The 25,490-nt window shown below is 34.6% G+C and overlaps 1 protein-coding gene and 1 pseudogene across 1 annotated transcript; both read left to right on the plus strand.

Annotated features, from left to right (window-relative positions):
* Positions 1-1,008: 1,008 nt before the first annotated feature.
* On the plus strand, positions 1,009-4,417 carry LOC141718790 (serine/threonine-protein phosphatase PP1 isozyme 4-like; annotated as a pseudogene).
* Positions 4,418-5,853: 1,436 nt separating this feature from the next.
* LOC141718791 (NADP-dependent malic enzyme-like) lies at positions 5,854-7,132 on the plus strand. The gene is made up of 7 exons (XM_074521174.1): positions 5,854-5,874; positions 6,014-6,103; positions 6,187-6,264; positions 6,382-6,456; positions 6,556-6,646; positions 6,837-6,965; positions 7,047-7,132. Exons 1-7 carry the CDS (start codon positions 5,854-5,856, stop codon positions 7,130-7,132), a joined length of 570 nt encoding a protein of 189 aa, XP_074377275.1.
* Positions 7,133-25,490: the final 18,358 nt, after the last annotated feature.

Consider the following 25,490-nt stretch of genomic DNA (forward strand, 5'->3'; position numbering starts at 1 on the left):
GTTAAAGATCCAAGATTATCAATCAACAAATAAATCAATCACTGATTTGACAAGTCTAAAAAAGCATCTTGAAGAGTACAAGATCAAAGCCTAAGATTAACTGAAAAAGGAAAGTAATATACATGCACGATTTGCAAAGATACACTAAGCCAAAAATGGAACGCTTTAGATAACATAAAGTAGGGTTTAGTACATGTTATTTCATGTTATGTAAAACCTATGTTTATTATTTTATAAAGTAAATACTGGATGCTTTGTTAGGAGTTATAACAAATAGATCTAGAATTCTTTGTAACTCTCTCAAGGTAGAAGCTGAGTTCTTTATCTACAAAGAACCCAAAAATTTGTAGAAAGACATACTTGATTTTAATATAAAATTAAGTGAGTTTTGAAGATAGTGTATTTATGTGCATGTTTTATCATTTCTGTTGAAACACTTTATCTCTACAAATTAGATTACCTTGTTCACCATATCCGTAACTGTTCAAAAAGCATAAACTATGACGGACCTACACTACTAACTAGCAGAAATATGCTTAATATTAATCAAACAATAAAGTACTACAAAAGATAGAATATTAAAGATACAACACTTAACCACAATCCCCGAATACACAGGAATGAGTTTGAACAACATCTAACATTATTACAGACTAAAAATATCTTAAGTCAAACTACTACCAAATTTTAAGCCCAAAGTTTATAATCCTTAGGGAACTACTAGTTCCCTACCTGCTCCAACATCTGACGGTAGGCATACCCCGAGTCCCCAGAAGTCTTACACGCGGTTTGCTTGAAATGGACCATCTTTGGGTTTCACTGAAGGGATAACATCAATAACAATATTAATGAGCAAAACGCTCAGCAAGTGAATAATAGTGAATAACAATGCATCATATACTCATTAAAACAATAACAGAAGATAATCGACAATAAGAAATCTCAAATAAAAGATCAAGTTTTTAGTAAGTGTATGGAATTGGAAATCACACATCTCTATGAGCAATGATGGGTGATCAACCCACATCAAAGCTCTGAACCACATAACAAGTGATTCATAACTATTGAGGATCCTCAGCACACATTGGACAAATAAAACCATCAGGCTCCCTGCTACTGATGTTTTTAACAATGACTGGCGCCTCAGTCTTACCAGAACATACCATTCAATTCCTTTTAATCAATTCATTTTAATTTCGAAGGGTTCTTGATCAAGGACAAGATAACAAGGGTTGGTATTGTCAAGGATCAAGTGACAAGTTTTTAAAAGAGGGAATGTTATTAAGATCAGGGTTCCCAAAAGAAATAATTCAAATTTATGAGGAGTTTACGGTTCACATGATATATTAAGGGCCTTTTGTAGGGTATCCATGAGGGTATGAGGTAATATGTGACGAAACGGGGTCAATTATAGTATGAAAGCGATTAACTAAATCAAGGTCAAATCATTGGGTGATGTCGGGGTCTAATTAATCTTATTGATATTGTAGTCATGCATTCACATGGTAATTAATCACAGTAACATAATTATAAAGATAAATTGAGAGTTCACTTTCCTGGACTACGCTTACTGAGCTCTTGAATGGAATTGTCTATGGGCTCCTTTCCTGGCCTCCTACTTGAACCTATAATAAATAGTATCCTCATTACAACTCTTGCTAACTACCCTTTCGCGTAACTATAAATACATATATATATACACATATATATACTCTTAATTTCTACTAATTATAAGTAATATATGCATCACATAACCCACCTAACCTATAGCAAGAAATGGCATGGCAATTTTATCACTTAATTAATAGTGCACAACTAGACTCTATTTATGACCTTAGTCACTTAAGCAATTAATCATATAACATATAATTATCATGACCAATACTCCTAATCCTCCTTTATAGACCTCAAATCAACCTAAAATTGGTAAGGCACACTTATGCCTCACTTCAAATGATTCACAAATGCAATGCACACAAACTGCCCTCCCTGATTTCCAAACTGCCTTCCCTGATTTCCAAACTACCCTGATTTTACCAACTTAAAACTCATTTATTGATTTTAAAGGCTTGTTAAGCTTCCTAAGACTTAATTTTATCTATTTAGACCAAGGCCCCATGAAGGCCTAACCTATGACATGATGATAATCAACCAAAAGTCAAGTTTACCCAAACCTGCCCTGTTCTAAGTTGCTCTCGGGTTTGTGTGTGTGCGCCTAACCAAATACAAGTTTTTATGCAATCTAAAGCCACTGGACTCAAGCACTACAAGAATAATGTCAATAGACATCACACATTAGACATCGGTTAACTTTGCCACTGATGTTAAAAGAAATATTGACATCACCCCGTGTTTTTGTGATGTCTTTGTTCTTTGTAGACATCGGTTATAATTAAACCGATGTCTAAAATTCACTAAAAAAAAATAATTTCACGCCCACCTTTTCTTTCCCCCCTTAGTCAAATTTTCATTCAGTTTTAGTTCTAAATTCCCCCCATCCCAAAATTCTCCCCCCTTAACCAAATTTTGGTTCCCCCCAAATTAATCTTCAGATACAAAATCAAAACAAAAAACTAAAAAATCAAAACTAAAAACTAAAAAACAGTCTCTCTCACTCTCTCGAACCTCCCTCTCTCTCTCGAACCTCTCTCTCTCAATCAAACCTCTCTCCCCTCACAATCTCTCTGAACTCCGGCCATTATATCACCATCACAATCTCTCGAACCTCTCTCTCTCTCGAACCTCTCTGTCTCGAACCTGTCTCTGGAACCTCTCTCTCTCTCTGAACCTCTCTCCGCTCCCAATCTCTCCGTTAAACCTCTTTCAGTTAACCTCTCTACTTCGGTAAGTGTTGTATCTACTTGAATCGAACTGGTCTTCTCTGCATGAAGACCATTTTTAAAAGTTGAGGATTTTTGAATTCAAAACCCTAATTTTATAAATTGGGGTTTTTTCTAATTCGAAACCCTTATTTTTTTTATTAATTTAGTGTCTAAACTTGTTGCTAATACTTTTCTTCTTGTTATATACAGGACCTAATCTGAGAAAAAGATTTAGAGCTTTAGGTAATTTGGGTGTTTTTGGTTGTTCATTTGTATTTTTGTTTTTTTTTTGTTTTTGTAAATTGTGTAAAGTTAACGATCCTTTCATCTCTACTGATTACATGGTATTTTTTAACTTCAATCCTCATTTTTTTTTGCTTTAGTTGTGATTTGTGATTTGATTTAGTGTTGTTTATCTTATTTTGCTCGTTATAAATGTTGATCTATTATTTTATTACGGATATGATTAGGTTTTAAATGTTTTGATTTGGTGTTTGGTGCTTGTTATAGATTTCATCTCTTGATTTAGCTCTACAACATCAAATTGAATTGTAGCAATAACTGTAAAAATGTTATATGTAATGTGTGCAATTTAAGGCTTGTACCTTTGATTTGGATAAAAGGTGAAGCTATTTACACTTTACACTTCAATGTCTGGCTTTTTTGTTTATATTTTTTTAAATTTTCTGCTACACAAGACTGCTATGGTTCACTTAATACTAAGATTTGTGCTTGCTAAAAATATATAATGTACACTCGTTTGCATTTCAGGTGACATCCATGGGCAGTATAGTGATTTGTTACGACTCTTTGAATATGGTGGCTTTCCTCCTCAATCAAATTATCTGTTTTTAGGGGATTATGTGGACCGTGGAAAACAAAGTTTAGAAACGATATGGCTCTTGCTTGCTTATAAAATTAAGTATTCGAATAACTTTTTTCTTCTTAGGGGAAACCATGAATGCGCCTCTATCAATAGAATATATGGATTTTATGATGAATATAAGCGCCGATTCAATGTTAAACTGTGGAAAACCTTTACTGACTGTTTCAACTGTCTTCCTGTGGCTGCTGTTGTTGATGATAAGATATTGTGCATGTATGGTGGTCTGTCCCCTGATCTTAACAATTTGGATCAGATCAAAAACCTGCCACGTCCAACTGCTATACCTGACACGGGTTTGCTCTATGATTTACTTTGGTCAGATCCCAGTAATGATGTCAAGGGATGGGGATTGAATGATAGAGGAGTATCATTCACCTTTGGCCCTGATAAGATGTCAGAGTTCTTAGCGAAGCATGACTTGGACCTTGTTTGTCGTGCTCATCAGGTAAAACCAATAATTTTCTCTTTTTCAACAATTAATTTGCACCGGAGTTGATGACTTGACGTTATGCTTGTGCAGGTTGTGGAGGATGGTTATGAATTCTTTGCTGAAAGACAGCTTGTTACCATATTTTCCGCTCCCAACTATTGCGGTGAATTTGATAATGCTGGTGCAATGATGAGCGTTGATGGAAATATGATGTGCTCTTTCCAAGTACTGAAGCCAACTAAAAAAAAGAATAATTTTTTAATGTCCACAAAAATGTAACTAGTATATACTTTTTCTTGCCTTTCCTTTCTGGGTATATTGCCAATTTGCCATTAGCAGGTTTGTGGTAGTTTAGATCTTGTTGGTTAGACTGGTTCACCTTTTAAACTTATAAAGAAGTACTATTCATATCTTAAACTATAAAACAAGTTAGATTATTAAGTATGATTTGAACTTCAATGTATTGCAACTACCACAATTGGCAAGTCCTGCTACTATTATTAACTTAGTTTATTTGTCACTTCTTGTAGTGTTTGCTTTGCTTCTTTATATTTATATAAAGGGTCTTTCTTCAAGAACCATCATCCGAATGAGAAGAGATGAAATTCTGACTATTGTATTTACACATATAGTCCTCTGTCCTGGTGTTTCAAATGTCAACAATTAGTAAAAGTCAGTTACCCTTAAGTTTTAGACGGCTAAGTTGGTGTCATGCTGCCAAAATTCTCATAGTTTTTTGACTTGATTGCAGTATTGCTACTTCTTTATATAATGACTATTAATTTATTCCTATATAAATATTACTTGTTTTATTTCCTATTTAATTAAGGTTCCTGCTAGAGTTGACTGATATATTTTTCTTTTGGTGTTGGATCTTTCTTTCTGCTTTACGCGTCCTATTTGTTTTGATAAATTTTTTTATATGTGATCTCAGTTGATAGGTGGGGGAAGTGGCTATGATTATAAATCAGTCAGAAGATGGACTACTCAAAGGAAGTTGGGATACAGTCTCATTGAATGTGAAAAAGTAATTTGTGTGTGTGTGTTAATTATTGTTACCCTATTATAGTTGGGATGCTGACAATATTTCTTATCATCATTATTAATTTCAGATATTTGTCCCTATCCACAAAGAAGCACATTGGTGCTTGGCAGTAATCAACAGGAAATATGAGAAGTTCCAGTATCTTGATTCTCTTAAAGGAGGGGATCGACAAGTAATGAAAGTTTTGGTATGTTGTGGGTTCGCCCCTTCCCTTCAAATTATTTGTCTACTTGCATACGTGTAAATTAGTTTTAGTAGACTTTAGGTTTGGCTAATCTAGCATGGTTGTTAATGCAAAGCTTCCTTATCTATCTTATGTGAAGATTCAGTAAATTGGTTGTTAAAGAATGAAGAGGAGTTGCAATATAACTTGTAAATAGAACAAGACAAAAGATGGTTATTAAAATTTTATAGTGAGCACACAAAAGACTGTTGTTAAACAACAGTCTTGCTGACTGTTGTTTTTTAACACATCTGTCGCTTAGGCCTCTTTATAATTACTTATATCTAGTTTTCTTATCTTTTCCTTAAATCTAATCTGATTCAAGATAATAATCTTAAAAATGATTTTAGAGCCCTGATTTGCTAACTCACAGAAAAGGCAAAATATTTAAAAAGGTAGGTTTTTGATCAAGTGAGAACCAATAAATAAATGAGAACCAGTAGAACCATGAACACACATATAAATGAGGTTCAATAAACTGAAATAACAATTCAACTGTTCTTGTACACAGTAGACTCGTAGTATTCCCTGCAGTCAGTCATCAAAGATTGTCGTCCTGGTCTCTTGTTTGATTTCTGATCTCTAATTTGGTTTCGAGTTACTCTAGGCTATTAAGCCAACAGTCTTGATTGGAACATCAGGACAGGGGAAGACATTCACTAAAGAAGTTGTAGAGGCTATGGCTTCTTTCAATAAGGTCCTTCCTCCCCTTTGGCATGTATCTCAATATAACATATTTTTATATACATGTATGTAAGTTCATGAGCCGACGAAATGCAGAAACATCTTATTATGGCTCTCTCAAACCCAACCTCTCAAGCTGAGTGCACTGCTGAAGAAGCTTATAACTGGTCTGAGGTAAACAAAAGATGTTTTTCTTCCCTCCATGATATATTGATTTGTATCCAACATTAGTTGATGTTATTTACTTCAAAGAAACTCATTGAACCAACAAAACTTTATTCCTTAATATAGGGCCGCGCAGTGTTTGCCAGTGGAAGTCCATTTGACCCTGTGAAATACAATGACCAACTTTTCATTCCTGGCCAGGTTCTATAAATTTATCTTGTACATTTTATATCAATATTAGTTAGAAAAAATTATATAAGCATAAATGACTGAGATGTTTGGGTTCTCTTTGTTTTAAAGGCAAATAGCGCATATATCTTTCCTGGACTTGGACTTGGTTTGGTTATGTCTGGTGCAATCCGCATGCATGATGAAATGCTTCTTGCAGCTTGTAAGTACTGACACTCCATTTATAGGACCATGGAATTACATGTTCTAAATATACCATAATTCTTCCTATTAATAATGCTGACTACTGAACTATAAATTGCTAAGTATGAACCATAATTGTTTGATAACTAGACGCATACTATGTCAGCTGAGTGCGTAAAAGCTTATTATCTGTGAATTTTTTTAAACAGCTGAAGCTTTGGCCTGTCAAGTAACACAGGAACTCTATGATAAGGGAATGACATTCCCACCATTTTCTAATATCAGAACAATATCCGCTAACATTGCAGCTAAAGTTGCTGCTAAAGCATATGATCTTGGTTAGTATCTTTTATATCATAGATTTATCTATTGTCCATCTATTTGCCATCCTAAAACATAACAAATTTGATGTCTCACAGGCTTGGCAACACGTCTTCCTCCAGAAGATCTGGTCAAGTTTGCTGAAAGCTGCATGTATAGTCCCAACTATCACATTTACCGGTGAACTGTCAATTAACCTATGGCTCTTAGCCTCTTATAACTAATAAAGTTCCTCGTGATCATGATGTTTGGTTTTCCTCTGTGTTAAGGGAGCTTCTGTTTGTGAATTTGGAATAATCAATGGATGTTAGTTCGTGGAAGCAAGAATTTGTAGAAGACCTTCCTGAGCAAAAGAACGAGTGCGGTTTGCCTTTTTTTGTCTATCTGTATTGTTCCTTTGCTCAAAAGAGTAAGCTGATATATGTGTTGTTTAATGAGGAAACTTTAGGAATTTAAAAAGGTGTAAATGGAGAGAATATTCAGTAATAAAGACCTTTCTTAGCAGAACAACGTGTGCTTTTCTTTGCTCAAAGTAGTAAGTTAAGATATGTGTTCTTTAAGGAGGAGACTGTTGGAATTTAAAAAGTTGTTGCATAAATAGGGAGAATATTTTGTAATAAAGAAATTTTACATGTGTGTTGCATTCTTTCAATCGTTTAGAGCTCCATGAATAATAATCCTTTAGTTCTTATCCCCTGTACTGATTGAATCATGCTTATCAGAAATGCATTTATATTAGGGAGAATGTGTGTGTGGTCTAATTAAGAATACTCTCTCGCGATCTCATTCAGTTTTCACCATGATTATTTAATAGGCACTCAGGAAGAAGCAGCAGAAGCATATGACATTGCTGCTATGGTTCCCACCATACTAACTGGCCAACTATCGCATTCTAGCAAATGAAGTCTCCAATTACTATGCATTACCCGTACGCTGATCACCAAAGGCTCTGGTGTAAACAAGAAATACCAGATGTCGATTCTTCCTCCCAAAGCTATCAAGGATTTCACCAACTTCAATTAGGCAGCGGTAACCACAACTTTTATCAACCTTCCATGCTGCATATGTTTAGAAGCGAGAATGTAATAGTTTAGATTTTAGATCATATGTTTTACTATTTTGGTTGACGTTCTCAGACAATAATTACACAATTAGTGATGTAAAACTTTACACAATTTGGTCTATAAACTTCTTACACATCACTTTCAATTTAGAAAAGCTGATGTCAAAAAAGATAATATACATCACTTTAAGGTAAAAACCGATGTCAAAGAAATCCAGGTTCAAGTCTAAATGAAACATAGAAATCACTTTATTTAAGATAAAACTGATGTCAAGTAACATTATAAACATCACTTTTAACCAAACAAAACTGATGTCAAAAAACACAATGTACATCAGTTTTAGGCAAACAACTGATGTTAAAGACTAACATGTTCAAGTCTAAATGATACATAGACATCACTTCATTCTAGAAAACACTAATGTCTATACGCTAAATTAGACATCACCTTTCATTAAAGAACCCGATGTTTAATATGTCATTTTACATCACCTCTGTCAAAATTATCGATGTTTTTGTGACAAAAAACATAGCTCAATATATGTTTAATATGTTTTAATAGTTGTAATTTATTTATTAAATAATTTTGTTATAGCATTTTTTGTAAAAAATCATCACATAGACATCAGTGTTTTTCATGAAAATCGATGTTTTTGTGACAAAAAAGATAGCTCATGATATGTTTAACATGTTTAATTAGGTGTAATTTAGTTATTAATTAATTTATTTATAGCATTTTATGTAAATAATCAACACATAGACATCTGTTTTTTTAACTAAAATCGATGTCTAATCGAGTATAGACATCGGGTATTCACCGATGTCTAGAATAGACATCACCGACATCAACATCAGTTGGAAAACAGCATAGACATCGGTCAAAAAGCGATGTCTATGGACTTTTTTCTTGTAGTGAAGTATGAACCAAGTCCCAACTCCCTTGAGCTCAGGCCTACCAAGGCATTGCTAACACTCACCTAAAATGACCTAAACTTCTAGTACAAAAATCTGCCCAACTAAGATCAATGCGACTCCTTCCACCTTAACTCCCTTCATTATACCAAAACCAAATAACAATGGACAACCAACCAAGGAAAGCCCTAAAATACACTAATACCTACTGACTATCAACATTTTAAGGCTCGTTTTCAATTTATTTAGCATGAAGATCACTTATAAAAACAAGTAAGGTATCACATCACATGGCAAGCCATCACTTAGCATTTTTAAGCAAAAATTCGAAGTAAACATGCATGGTAACTTTATGACACCTACTGACCTTAAGCTCATATAATCATTTATAATCTAAACTAGCACTTTATCAAAGGAAACATGGCATGTAAATCACAAAAATCAAATATTAAGAAGTTAAAAGAACAACTATAATAGCAATATCATGACTTCGAGTTGTTAAGCAAAAATTCGAACCATAAACCCTAAATAATCACTTGATATCTACTGAATATAATCACTTATCATCATGGAATACTTCATTTAGCATTTTATAACCAAAAACCACAGCATGCATCTCATACAAGTCAAATACCAAAGCACAAAATTAACAAGACTGGTTTCTACTTTGAAAATCACTTATAAATCAACATGCAAGTATTTTATCCAACATGCAAGTGCTAAAATCAACATGGAAGTACTAAACTTAAGGTATCTTGATGGAAAAATAGCATGCAAGGGTTTAATCTTAACAAAACCACATTTATAAAGAGTAAGACTTTAAAAATCAACATGCATGGTCATTTTTCATAAAAACTTCCCAAAATCAACACTTTACATTCGGCTCCTAAGAAATCATTGCCAAATGTTTATGAACAATGAGTATGACTTGGTAAAATAGAAGTGTAACACCTCTCAAAGATTATATCTTGCTCATTTCTATAAGCCTCCATGGTTGCAACCTTGAGTTCATAGAATCAAGACCTCAACCTCGGCTTTACCAACATGCACACACAAAACTCACCTAAAAATGATGCTACTCCACTAAATGATGAAGTTCTTGGCTTGACTAACTTGAAAAGTGAAAAAAATGAAGAAAAAGTGAAGAAAATGGCAAGAATGGGGGTGGGGATGGGCTTCGGCCGAGAGGGAGTGAAGAGAGGAGATAGTGAGGTGTGTGAGTGGGTGTGTGAGGAAAAATGAGAGCATTCACTTGGTTTTTGTTATTAAAATGTGATAGTGGAATGGAGAATGTACATAAATGCCCCTCTTTCTAGTAGTGACAAAAATGCATGCAAGGTTAAAGAGGCAATCTTGCAAGTTAGTGGGGTTAGAATTGACGACCTTAGCCTTGGACCCTATTATAAGCTAAATGCATGCAAGGGTATGCTAGTAATTTAATAATTAATAAAAGTATGATTAAAAAGAATGAATTTTAATAAATAAAATAAAACCCCATAAATCACAAAATTAATACCAAAAATACTATGATATTTTAAAAGTTTTATAAAAAAAATTAAAAAAATTTGAGCAAGAATATATTTTAAAAGAATTTACTAAGATCAATTTCCTATTAAACAAGACACAATAAATATATTTAAAAATTCTAAGTCACATAAGAAAATTGCAAGAAATTTGATTTTTAAGCCGAATGATATTATATCGCTTAATCGCAACTACAATAACTCAAATATTATTTACTCACGTAACGAAATTTGCTTGCGTACAATTAATCATACGCCTATAAATAATCTAACAATATTCGCAATACCACACAATGAATAACATATACGAACACATTGAATTCTCATAATTCCTGACATCCAATACACATGAAAATTATATAGCATAAAATAGAATATTATATTACATTCATATCAAATATTCACAGGCATTATATAAAATATCCAAAAACATATTCACCCCCCTGTATTGTATTCATTACCTAACACCCATGTCGTCGTCAATGAAAAATTTGAGACCTTTCGGAGATGTCGCCCGACTTATCGCCACATACAGTTGACCATGTGCGAAGACTCCTTTGGGTAGATATAAAGCAACTTTTTAGAGGGATTTCCTTTGCGCCTTGTTAATGGTCATAGCGTAGCAGACTTGCAGCGGAATTTGTTTCCTACATAGTTTGAATGGTAAACGTGACTCTGTGGGAGACAATTCCATTCTTGGAATGAAATGTCTAGTGCCTTTTAATGTCCCTGGGATTACTTCGAAATGCACACAATATTTGAGACACTTTGTTACAATCATTCTGGAAGCATTACATAATCCCAAAGTTTGATTTATATTTTTCATCAACATTACTATGACACCCACTTTCAGTTTCAATTCATGAATAACAAGATCAGGAATGTTGATTGAATTTAAGTACTTAGGTTGAAGCGATTGCAGTTGTTCAGCCTGCGAACCTGGGAAATCTTCAGTTGCGACTACACCAAAATATAAGTACATATGTCCTGGAATTTTGTCCACTATCGAGCTGTTGATATGCCCAACTGTTTGGTTTATGGGAGTTAATGTTGCTCTTTCACTCAAGTAATATGCATTCTGGTAATTTTGCAAAAATTCAGGGAATGTGCTATCAATCATCTCATTCACCGAATTTATACCTTGTAGATGGAAAAATTCGTGAGGAATACAAATATCATCTTCCAAAACTGAAACATCACCATTGCCTTCAGGTTGGATCTTCCTGTCACCAATATCCAAAATCTATTTGGCAAATTCTGATAACGATTGGACCTCCGCTTCATTTCTACCTTTGATGAGCGTATGGTGTGAATTAGTTTGAAGACCGTTGTGATTCTCCACAATCTAGAATTTGTAATACTTGCAAACACAATCTAACCACGCGTTCCTTGTGGAATGACGGGAAAATTTTTCCGGTCGATGTTGCATCGAAGCCCCATCCCAAATGTCCATACTGGTACTTTTAATCAAATCATCAATGTCTTATTTCTGTGATATTCCGCACATTGAAGAGTCATCCAGTATATTATGAATTTTAAAGCGGAGCGGTGTGACCTCCTGGCATAAGTGTTGCCGGCAATCCCAGATGATGCAACAAGAAGAAAAATCTTACCTTCTGATCGCAACTTTAAAATAATTGTCCTCTACAAATAGGTCTTACCACACCCCCCACTTCTATATACAAAAATAATCCACATTTCCCATTTGTAACAGATTCCATGTAAGAGTGGTAAACTGCCAACTGCTCTTCATTACTGTTTACATTGAGTTCTACGTGTTCTCATTCCATTTTTGTAATATTGTAGCTTCTTTCTTCTACTTTCAAATTATTTTCACTAAAATCAAGCTATGCGTTAGGTAGTTGAGGTATGTGCTGAAAATATTTCAACGATTTAACAATTGATTTCAAAAGCTTGTGGATTTCTGTAAATATGAATTGGATGTCACAAGTAAGTGGGAAAATAATTATTCTTTAAAAAGGGAAGTAAAATGAGGTGGTAGTAAGGGTAATACCTGCAAGAGCATAAAATTCCAGTTGTTTGTCATTGATTATGAGATGTGGATTCCTTATGACTTGGCATTGAGAAAGCAAAATATCATCAATCATTTTATTCTAGTGGGTGTTCCACAACAACTTAAGGTCACTGACTTTGCAATTTACCATGATATGCACAAATAATTGTCTAATTTGAAGCGGGAATCCATAACTGGCCTATTGTTCAAGTACTTCGTGCCACTCTTTATCATCATCAAGAAGTCCATACTTTTTGCAAGCTTCTTGGAAATTTGAGAAAAAATTTCCATCAACAGTCCATAGATATTTTTACAAAGTAAGGCCTCGAACCTTTGTTAGTAACAAATACAGTGAATGCTATCCATCCAGATGCGATCACTTTCATTCCACACATAAAATTTAGAGATCTTGTAATATCCAGGAAAATTATGTCAATATTTTCTGTTAAATAAATAAATATAAATGTGTTTTATGAGTTTTATTGCCATGATATTACCTGTTATAATTGTTATTTGTATCCCTGGAAGGACCAGGAAGTATTTTTTGATTAATTAATATGTGTTTAAACTGCATTTATATGAATCGATCTGTAATCGGGATGCGTGTTTTTTGCGTTTTTATCGAGATATTTGTTTTATCTCGTTTTATGTGCATTTGAATGTATTTTATGTGTTTTTGGGATTTTTCTGTTAATTTATGAATCATTCCTATTTTTCAAAAATCAACGGACCGGGACCCCATCGGGACGTCAATGCCCACAAAATTCAAGTTTTTATTTTTGTAGAATTATACGTATTCCAATACCCATTATTCTTGCATTTTTGAATTATTCATAATTTTGGGGAAATTTTGATGTAAATGCTATATTTTATGGCTTTTAAAATTATTCCCCGAAATTACTATTTTTGGGCTTAATTATTTTGATTAAGAGATAAAAATACCCTAAATTGATTTGGGGTATTTATTTTTCAGAAAATATAAATAGTTCATTAATTATTTTTATTTCATTTTATTTTCAATAAAAAACAAAGAACATATTTTGGGTGTAAAATCCATTCAAGAACATAAATCTAATGATTTCAGGAGATTGGTTGATCCTCTGTTAACGCTCTACATATCAAAATAATCCTCTCAACGAGCCCGTTAATCTGATATCAATTTCAACATCTGAGGTTAGGTACTGAAGAAAATCGATTTTGTGTTCTTGAACTTGGATTTCATTTTTGGATTTTGAGTAATTGTTTGATGTTGTTGATGCTTGATTATCTTTCCTGGTACTCTGAAGATTAATTTCATATATTGTTTGTTAATTTTGGTTTAGTATTTGTTAAAAACGAAAAATTTATTTTTTTTTGAAATTTTGAATCGATTTCTTTGATTTAATTGATGTTCTTGATGGTTTTTGAGACCTGGAATCGATTGTACAAGTTGTAAGGATGATTTTGATACCAGAATCATCAATTTTTGGTTCGGTTTTGAAGGATTTGGGTGTTTAAGTCGGGGTTGCCGAAAATTGTTAGGTTGTTACCCGGGAAACGGTTTCCCGGGGTTGTTTGGAGAATATAAAAGCTAGATTGGGTTCCTGGAGTGATAAGGGTGGATCTGGGATCGAAAACCATGAGAAATGGTAAATAATTGGGGGCCAATGAGTCACCGGAAGTTCATCGGGACTCGGCTGGAATCTGGAATTTCCAGAAACCAGCGAGCCTCCGGTCATCTTCCCCGCGGATACCGGCCACCCACCTCCCTGTTCCCCCTCCCTGTGATGCAGTGGAGAAGAAGACAAAAGTACAAAACTTTTTTCTGTATTTTTGTTTTCTTTTTAAATCAAAATTCTATTTTTTTTTGTAAATTCTAAAAATCCTTTTAAATTTCCAAAATTTATTTAGTTAATTATTTAATAATAACTGAATTCTCTTTAATTCCCAAAAATTAATTTATTTTATTATTTATAAAAATCCAGATTTGTTTTAATTATTTATAATTTCTTTTAGGTAATTATTTAGGATTTAATTATTTGATAATTCGTTTAATCAATTAATTTTACTTTTAAATAATTAAATGAAGTATAATTATTCATAATTAAGCCAAATAAATCCTAAAAATTATTTTAAGTTTTTAAAAATCTATTAGTAATTATTATTAATTGATTTAATCTTATTTTAATCATAATAATTAATACGTTCGTCCGTTTAATACGAAACGAACGCCTACAGACGCAAAAAACATTGCGCTTTCAATAAAAAAAATACTTTTAAGTCCTAATTTTTTTGTATTATAAGGTTATTTGAATTGCGAGTCATTCTGAGTCAGTATCCGATCGATAAACACTGTTATTGACCTGATTTCAATTCTGAACATAGTGAGACTTGTATTTTGACGATCTGACTTATGTGTTACATGAAATATGTGAATACGTGTTATATGAGTAACATGATTACATGTTATGTGATATGCATGCTATATGTTTACAGTTTTAAAATGTCATGATTAGTTATAAATGATCAGGTAGATGTCAAGACGTATAGTTACGTCAATTGTGTTTGGTTCTGTCAATTAAGATAGTCCTTTTGTTTATAGAATCGAATAGCAAGGAGTGCATTCAAGTGTTAGACGGAGGCGATAGCCAGTAGTGGTAAGCCAAGGTTATAGTGAGAAGTTATCGAGCATACCAGGCAAGTATCCCTACCCTCACTTATCGTTCAAGTGATATTCATTATGAATTCTTTGACGCAGGTATTCCTAAACTTTCTTCTAATATACTGCAATAATTCATTTCCTATTCTATGTTCAGAATAGTCAAAGGTTTTATATTTCGCTGCAATTACTCTTAATAATGCAAGTACCCTTCATTATTGTTCCTCTATTATTGATTGATATCTTGAGCAAATACCTATTATTTTGGGTTATTTACGAACCTTGATTCGGGATGTTTTGAAATCAAAGTGATTTGACATAAAAATACTCTACGGACTGGATTCTTACGATGAGGGCCAGGAATGAGCTGGACCCTAAGGGCCAGAAATGGTTGGACCCTTAATTATTAGGCCATAGTGCCTGGGTACCCTATTTGTAGGTGGGTCTAAGCAGTTGGGTATAGATCCGCGCTATATCCATACTGATCAGCAGGTTATAGTGCATATATTGGTTCTCGTGTCCAGACTAATCTGTTGTTGATCGTCATTAATGACATTTCTTCTTGGAAAGTTATGGTTGCAAAAACAAACAATGATTTGATTCAAGAAATAAATCGGCGAAACGTTCCCTGTTTTTTTATAGAGAAATGTGATTTATGATTAAAGGCCAATGAGGGCCGATGTTTCTTTTTATTTACGCAACTGTTTTAAATAAATAAAAGAGTTTTGAAATCATTGAAAGATTGTTTCCAGAAGTTTCTTTGATCTAATACCTGGAAACCAATTATGATACTTGGGCATTTTTGGCTCACTCTTGCTTTGTGAATTCTTATTTCTTTCAGTTCGAATGAGGATTAAAGTGAATAGCTCTTAATAGACAGCAAGTTGGAGAAATCCCAGCTACGAGGAATTGGAGATGTCAGAATAAATAAGAAAAAGGGAGTTAGTAAAGAGGTAATATAATTGTATTTAGTTATTATAATTCTAGAAGGTTAGATTCTTGTTTCATACCATAACCTGTAAGCAATCCGGAATAATGAGTGGTTATCTGTATATTTGTTTAATATACAGGATTATATTGTTTAAAGTCGTTTGGTGACACCCAATCCTGACCCCGGATTTGGGGATGTTAAAGTCGGTATCAGAGCAACAGGTTATTGGTCCCTCAAATAAGAATAAATTGAAGTAAGATAGGAGTGACATGCCATATAAGGTAGGAGAGACCCTAAGTATAGTCATTTTGAGTTCAAATTGAGTGCAAATTAGGATTAGTGGATCTGATAGGGATTAGTAAGATAAGATATTTTTAAGAAAAGTGTTTGGTGAATATATTGATTGTCACGCCCTCCAGACCAAGGGTATAAGTCTGGGGGTTACTAGCTAATCACCAAACCTGTACAATCTGATTAACAATTAATAAAGAAATGAAATTAAACCCCTTTAATACTAACCAGGATCTTTTTAGGTTGAAGTATGAAAACAAGAACCACTAACTAATTTTATTACAAACCAACATTCAAAGTCTCACAAACTCTCTTTATTACAAACCATTGTCTAATTCATTTTAAACTAAGTTCAACTTTTATTCAAACACACACTATCTATCAACACTCCACCTGCTCGGGCAACTCAAAGCTTTCTTCCTGGATTGGGATCAACACCTTGGTTATGAGAGGATCCCGAGGCTTGACCCGCTTCTTTACCACTGAAGTCCTGATTGGTTTTATATTCCTTCTTAACTGAAAACAATAAGGTGAATAACAACAAAAGGGGTGAGCCAAAAATTGCTCAACAAGTCCACAAAATATAAACAGTGTTAAACCATTTTAAATGAATTCGTCATCCCATGTATATCTGCAAAGATATAACCTCACGAGAATTGAAAGAAGGCCATTATTGGCGAGTACAAGTGAACTAAACTGGACACAAGTTCACATCTATATTTTGCTGATCAGTCAGAATATAATGCAGATCCATATCTCAATATATAGATCCAGTCGGGTACCCAGGCACTACGGCCCATGTTGAGGCACCAGTCATCCCGGTCCTCAGGATTAAGACACACTCAATCCCAAAAATATCATTATCCAGTCCTTTGCTTAGCAACCGGAACAATCGGTATGCTTTGATATATCCCAAATACTAGAATATATCAATCTCAATACATTATTAATGGAATATGAATCAAGAATTCAAAGAAACGGAGAAATCAAGAATCAAAATGAAATATGAACAAAGGAATAGCAAGTGTATATCAGTGATCAAGAACAATAATCAAGAGAATGCAAATGTGATAAACATTTGAATCAGTATCACTATTCTGAAAGTAGAATAGGGGAAAAACTTGCCTTCTGCGCCACTCACTGCAATTGAATCACTTATGTCTATCACCTTGGACTATTACCGACTCAACTTGCCTGGCTGGCTTAGCTTCTGTTGGCAAAACAGACTGGTTAAGTCATGTCGTACTTCATTTGAATCGATTTCAAACCATTCATAACATCTACCCATGCGCTTATGACTGACTCATGTATTACATATAAGCAAGTAAGACTCAATTAACCACGTAATACACATAAGCACATAAGCACATAATCATTTTTATGGTTAAAATAATTTTTAAAACCAAAATCGACTCGTTGATCGCTCAACTGATCGTTATCTGACTCGTTTCCCATTTTTCCGGAATTTTTTTCGGACTCGTCTCGGCACGTAACTAGACTGATAATCAAACAAGTCACAATATCAACTAATGTTTAGAAGAAATTAAGCTTTGATATTATTTTTAATGAAAAGGATTCATTTTTCTGAGTTAACAGGCTTTCGTTTCACGCAAAACGGACTAACGGTTGAATTATTATCAATTAAATACTGATAATTCCATTTATTAATCATTATTATTAATTATTACTAATTTTTAAATCTCAAAAATAATTTTTAAATCATTATTTAAGAAAAATCAGAATTAAAAATAATTTTTCTATAATTTTTGGAATTAAAATGAATTTATTATGATTTACTGAAAATTATTTGATTAATTATCAAAATAATTAATCACTTTTTTAAATAATTAATAAATAATAAATAAATAATAAATAATTAAGAAAATAATTAAATCTGATTTTTAGAAAATATTTCAGAATTATTATTAATATAAATCAATTAATTAAATAATTAATTAATCAATTTATAAAATGAATAAATCTGATTTTTAAAATTAATAAAAATTAAAATTAAATTAAAATCCAAAAACAGATGTCAGAAATCCATTTCTGACAAAACCAGATCAAACCCGGGTTGCAAATCAGGTTACAACCGGGTCACCAAGAATTTTCCGGGTCGGGGATGAACTCACCGGAAAATCCCCAGATTCCGGTGGGTTTCCTGGACTCCGGCGTCCCAATTCCTGGCCAAACGGACACCGTTTGGTTCCGTTTTTGATCCCAAAACATCCCAAATTACTTCCCCAATCTGTTTCAGGCCAAAATCGACCAGAAACATCCCTGCAACAATTTCTCCGATCAAAACCATCCATCTTTCGATTCTATAAACCAAACTTAATGTTCTATAGTACAAATTAAAGCTAAGAACATATACAATCAAAGCCCTATCATTACAAGAATCAAATATTCACATAAATCATCGAGTTGTGTTTTGAAAATTCGACATAAACCCTATAAATCGTACTTTGCTATCTAGGTATCGTTTGATCAATTAAATACCATGAATCAACTGTAAATCACATAACCAAGCTATTTCAATCATCAAAACATCAAAATAACCCTGGAATCAAAAAGCCCTAATTCGAACATAAACCCTATAAATCGAAAATAAAAAACGATGCAATAAAACGTGAAATTGATGCAAGAAACACAAAGAACATATCAAAACCTTCAATTTGGATAATCGAATCACTTTTTTTGGTGTTGTAATCAGATCAAAATCACGACTTGAATTCCTGACCCGAACCTGTTCTTCCCGACCCGATTTCAGAGAATTTTCTGATTTTTAATTGTTAATTATGATTAATTAAATAAAAATTAGGCTATTTATAGTAGTAAAAATAATACTCCTAATTAAAATTAAGGCCCTAATTCTACACTTTTTAAAATTAATAGGCTCCTAATTTTATAATTTTTGAGTATTAAAATTTAATTTATAAATATTTTATATATACAATATATAAGCCAAAAATTCCCAAAAATTGTGAATAATGTAAAAATGCAAATAAATAATATAAATGAAAGTCCTATAATTTTATAAAAATAAATATGTGATTTTTGTGGGGTTTTTGACACCCAATAGGGCCCGGAAAAGTAATTTTTCACAAAACGAGAAAATTTATAAAATATCTAAATGTTCAGAATAATGCGATTGTAAAAGCCATTTGATGAAAAATAAGACCCATTATTTTATTTGAAATACTGGCTTTAAAATCATTATTTGGGTCGTAAAACGTTTGAAATAAAACCTATGAATGCATAATAAAATATCTGAAAAAATACCTTAAAATACATAAATGACATGGAATACACGTAACACATAACAGTTAGGGTTTATCAGATAATCACACATAAATTACATAGTAATACACATATTTTATTATAATTATGATATAAAATAAACATAAATTTCCCAGTCGTTACATCCTTCCCCCCTTAAAAGGATTCTGTCCTCAGAATCTTTTATGAAAATAAATGAGGGTATTTCTCTAACATTTCACTTTCAAGTTCCCAGGTTGATTCTTCAACCATAGGATTTCTCCACAACACTCGCACTAAATATACAGACTTATTTCTCAACATTTTCTCTCGACGATCTAAAATTCTTACCGGCTGTTCTACAAAAGACAAATCAGGTTGGATTTCTATCAGCTCATACTCTATTACATGCCTAGAGTCAGGATTATATCGCTTAAGCATGGACACGTGAAACACATTGTGAATATGCTGCATATGAGGCGGTAAAGCTAATTCGTATGCAACTTTTCCCAATTTCTTCAAAATTTCAAACGGTCCAACGTATCGTGGTTTCAATTTACCCTTATTGCCAAATCTGGTCAATCCTTTCCATGGTGATATTTTGAGTAGTACATTTTCTCCTTCTTGATAGTCCATATCCTTCCTAGCTTGATCTGCATATTTGTGTTGCCTGTTTTGCGCTGCATCGAGTCGTTTTCGAATGAGTTCAATCTTTTCTTTCGTCTGTTGAATTAATTCTGGACCCAAAATTTTGCATTCTCCAACTTCATCCCAATGTACTGGTGATCTGCATTTCCTCCCGTATAATACTTCGTACGGTGGCATTCCAATGCTGGCGTGATAGCTGTTATTATAAGAAAATTCCACCAGAGGTAGATGTTCATCCCAGCTGCCTTGAAAATTGATCGCGCAAATCGTAACATGTCTTCAATCGTTTGGATAGTTCTTTCACTTTGCCCATCAGTTTGCGGATGATAAGCGGTACTCATGTTCAATTTAGTTCCAAGGCATTCTTGAAATTGTCTCCAAAATCTTGAGTTGAAACGAGGATCTCGATCGGACACGATAAATATTGGAACTCCATGTCGCATTACAATCTCTTTGAGATACAAGTGCACTAGTTTGTCGAGTGAAAATCTTTCGTTGATTGGTAGAAAAAGTGCTGACTTGGTGAGTCTGTCAATGATTACCCATATCGCATCATGATTTTCCTTTGTCCTTGGTAGTCCTACTACAAAATCCATCGCTAAATGTTCCCATTTCCATTATGAAATGTCTAACGGTTGTAATAATCCGCTCGGACGTTGATGTTCTGCTTTAACTCGCTGGCATGTGTAGCATTTACTCACCCATTCAGCTATTTCCTTCTTCATGTTCGGCCACCAAAAGTTCTCCTTTAGATCGCGATACATTTTTGTGCTTCCAGGATGAATGGAATACTTTGAATTGTGCGCATCTCGCATTATTTCTTCTTTTAATTCTGCCACATTAGGGATCCAGATTCTCGACGCAAAGCATAAAATTCCTTCATTATCTTTCTTAGTTGTGATCTCTTCTCCCGTCAGGTCGTCATCTTGACTCATCACTTCATCTTGACAGCGACGAATCTTCTCTAACAATTCCGGTTGGAAAGTTATAGTGTAGATAGTTTCTGCGGATTCATGGGAAATACGAATCTCGATTTCCAATTTGTCGAATTCCTTGGTTAATTCTTCGCATGACGTTAACCGATTCAATCTTTCTTTCCTGCTTAGCGCATCTGCTATAACATTTGCTTTTCCTGGATGATAAGTGATCGTGACATCGTAATCCTTTATCAATTCCAGCCATCGACGTTGTCGCATGTTCAGCTCCTTTTGCGTAAAGATATACTTCAGACTTTTATGATCTGTGTAGATTTCACATTTTTCACCGTAGAGATAATGTCTCCAAAGCTTCAACACAAATACGATCGCTGCCAATTCCAGATCATGAGTGGGATATTTTTGTTCATGAGGTTTAAGTTGTCTCGAAGCATATGCGATGACGTTACCGTGCTGCATCAATACACATCCTAGCCCGCGATATGAGGCGTCGCTGAAAATAATGAAATTTCCTAGCTCGTCTGGAAATACAAGTACCGGTGCGGTTACTAACCGATTTTTCAACTCTTGAAAACTTTTTTCACACTTATCATTCCATTCAAACTTTTCACTTTTTCGAGTAAACTTGGTCAGCGGCGTTGCTATCTTCGCAAAGACTTTGACAAACCTTCGATAATATCCTGCCAATCCCAAGAAACTTCGAACTTCTGTCGGCGACTTTTGTCTTTCCTAATTTAACACAGCTTCAATCTTCGCTGGATCGACTTGGATGCCTTCTCTACTGATGATATGCCCTAGAAATTGTACTTCTCTTAACCAGAATTCATATTTCGAAAATTTTGCGTATAGTTGTTCTTTCCTCAGAATTTCCAAAGCTATCCTCAAGTGTTCCGCATGCTCTTCTTCCGTCTTGGAATAAATCAAGATGTCATCAATTAATACAATCACGAATTTATCCAAATATTTCTTGAATACTCTGTTTATTAGACCCATAAATGCTGCTGGCGCGTTTGTCAAACCGAATGCCATTACCAAAAACTCGTAATGCCCATATCTTGTACGAAACGCAGTCTTTGGAATATCTTCAGCTTTAATCTTCAATTGATGATAGACTGATCGCAAATCTATCTTTGAAAACCATGCTGCTCCTTTTAGCTGATCGAACAAATCGTTGATTCTCGGTAAGGGATACTTGTTCTTGATAGTGAGTTTATTCAATTCCCTATAGTTGATGCATAATCGCATGCTGCCGTCCTTCTTCTTCACAAATAACACCGGTGTACCCCATGGGGATACACTAGGTCGTATGATGCCTCGGTCTAGAAGATCTTGCAGTTGTATTGACAATTCCTTCATTTCGACTGGAGTCATTCGATATGGAGCTTTCGAAACTGGTTCTGTGTCGGGTGCTAGATCAATCGTGAACTCAATTTCTCGATCTGGCGGTAATCCTGGAAGCTCGTCTGAAAAGACGTCTGGAAACTCGCATACAACTGGAATGTCTTCCATTCTAGGACTTCCTCTTTCAGTATCTAACACGTAAGCTATGTACGCCTCACATCCTTGTCGAAGCAATCGTTTAGTCTGTATCACGATGAGAAATTTCTTCCGCTGTTTTTCGCCTTCGAATATTACCGTTGCATTTTCCGCAGTTCGTAATTTGAATCTCTTATTCGCGCAATCTATCTGAGCGTTATGACAAGCTAACTAATCCATTCCCAAAATGACATCGAATTCTCCTAGCTTAAAAGGAATTAAATCTACCGAAAAATGAAGTCCGGCTATTTCTATATCACACGCAGGACATACTCGATCTACTGGAACTTGGTCGTCATTCGCTAATTTTATAATTAACGTCTCGCCCAACCATTCGATTCCACAATGTAACTTATCAAGGAATTCTTCAGAAATAAATGAACGAGTAGCTCCAGAATCAATTAATACTTTTAAACTTATGAAATTTACCAAAAGCGTACCTACAATAACACTCGGACTCTGCACTGCTTATTTCATGGTCATGTTAAAAGTTCTTGTTTTGGGTTGATTAAGCGGCGGTGGAGGTAATGCTAACACTCTCGGAACACTGGCTGCCATAACTGGTCCTTTGTAATTTCTGGTGATATGCCCTTTCTTTTCACACTGGAAACAAGTCATTTCCGTTGTTCTACCTGTTGGGCATTCGTTAGAAGAATGCCCTTTCTGCTTGCACCGATAACACGTTACATCCTTTTTGATACATACACCAGTATGCTTTCGATAACATGTCTTGCAGTACGGTACTGGAACTCTAACCATTCCCTGCTGACTGGAGGTTTGGAAACGATTACCTGCCTTCTGTGGACCTTGTCCTATCCTTTTAAAATTCAAGTTTGCCCGGGCTTGAAATCCCGGCTTTCTGCTGGAGCGATCTTGGAAACTTCCCTCTTCCTTGTCTTGCTGAGATCTTTCATTTTCCCCTTCTATAATCAAAGCTTTCTGAACTACGGCGGTATACGTCGTCAATTCAAAAACTGCAACTTGGCCACGAATCCATGGTCGTAACCCTTCTTGAAACCTTTGAACTAGCTTCTCTTCAGTGTCAACCTGTTCCGGGACAAACCTACCCAACTCAGTAAATTTGGCTTCATACTCTGCCACAGACATATTTCCCTGCTTCAGTTCTAGAAACTTAATCTGCATTTGGTTCTTCACATAACGAGGAAAATGTTTTTCTAAAAACAACTCTTTAAACCTATCCCACGCAATAACATCTTCACCCTCTAAAGCCCTTTTAGATTCCCACCAATAATTCGCCTCTCCTTTCAACAAGTAACTAGCAAAATCAGTCTTCTGGTCCTCACCTATCTTCACTAGTGTGAACGTTTTCTCTATTTCTTTGAACCAGGTGGTACCTTTAATAGGATCAGTAGACCCTTCAAATTCTGGAGTTTTAACTGACTGAAACTGCTTAAAAGTAACAACAAGTAAGGTTGGTGGTAGTTGAGGCTCAGGACGAGGTGGCTGTTGTAACATTTGTTGTTGTATCTGATGTTGTTGATGCTGCATCTGCTGCTGCATCATTACCATCTGTTGTTACATCAGATGGAACATTTGGTTCATGGTCTCGTTAGTTTGGTCTTCGGAATTGCTGTTAGAGGTCTCAGCCCTAGTCTTCTCTTTGGTGCCATCTTCTTCTGATAATAAAATAGGTGATATTTATTTAACATTTTAATAAACAATTAACAATTGTAAGGAAAACAATTTATCCTGTATTAATAACATGGTTATTTAAAGAAAACAGTTGCTGAATGTAAAGACTGGAAATGTAAACAGTTAAATAAAATAAAATAATTGTTTTCTCTCTTTTTTTTCAACAGGAATTATAATATGGAAAACTGTAAAGTGAAAGTAAATGTTGTAAAACTGTAAAGGCTGAAATTTAAATAAAAGAAGTTGAAAATGTTCATCTTATATATATGTGACACCAGCTTCAGGTGTAAATGCTTGATACAAAAAGTCTCGGGCTACTGGTCATCACTACGGCTACAAGTCACACTATCGATACAAGTTAAACTACTACTACAAGTTAAACTACTGATACACGCATACACACTACTCACTAGGTTATACTATGCTGCCTCTATATACAGATGTATTCTGGAGTCACTGTCTCAAACCATCTCAGAACCCAGGCGGAATAGGCCTAAGCTCCTCTCTAAGTGCCTGGACCTAAGTCTGTGCCAAGCAGAAAACCCTGTAGAAGTCTGCAAAAGAAGGAGGTCCATCATGAGTCAAATCATCCAGCTCCCAAGTAGCACTCATCAACACTAACTGTAATCACTATCTCATATAATAATCCGGTTGTAGAGCCGCTAACGGTCCTCTGTACCTCTGATCAAACAGATGCATAATCTCCCGACACTGTGCCCGCCAATACTCCATATCATCCCTCATAACTCTATACTCATGGTATGGTACCATATGCGGCTGAGCAACCTGACCTACTGACTCCTGAGAAGGAACCCTCGGGATACCTGCACCCTGCTGTGGTAAACCTAACTGTAGATCCACATCATGCTCTCCCATCCCCTCGACTGGAATCATCTGAACTATGTCCGGCTCTGGGGCATGCACTGGTATAGGAGGTAACAATGGTGGTGGTGGTAACTCCTGCTCAATACCTGGTATAAACTGGTGCTCAACTGGTAAAGGAACCATCGGCTCGAAGAACTCAAAAGGATCAAACATCTCTATGGGGTCATGAACTATCCCCTGAACTGGTGGTACCGGCTCCTGTGGCAATGGTGGTGGAGGTGGTAGAGGAGGAAACATATACTCAGATACTGGAGG

This window comes from Apium graveolens, chromosome 4 (genome assembly GCF_009905375.1).
Source record: "Apium graveolens cultivar Ventura chromosome 4, ASM990537v1, whole genome shotgun sequence".
In the NCBI taxonomy this organism is placed as follows: domain Eukaryota; kingdom Viridiplantae; phylum Streptophyta; class Magnoliopsida; order Apiales; family Apiaceae; genus Apium; species Apium graveolens.

What these genes read in the sequence shown, in the direction of transcription:
- LOC141718791 (XM_074521174.1), top strand. Translation starts at nt 5,854, where the DNA reads ATGAACACACATATAAATGAG. An exon ending in CTATGGCTTCTTTCAATAAG is followed by an intron (nt 6,104 to 6,186) that starts GTCCTTCCTCCC and finishes GACGAAATGCAG; the next exon opens with AAACATCTTATTATGGCTCT. An exon ending in AAGCTTATAACTGGTCTGAG is followed by an intron (nt 6,265 to 6,381) that starts GTAAACAAAAGA and finishes TCCTTAATATAG; the next exon opens with GGCCGCGCAGTGTTTGCCAG.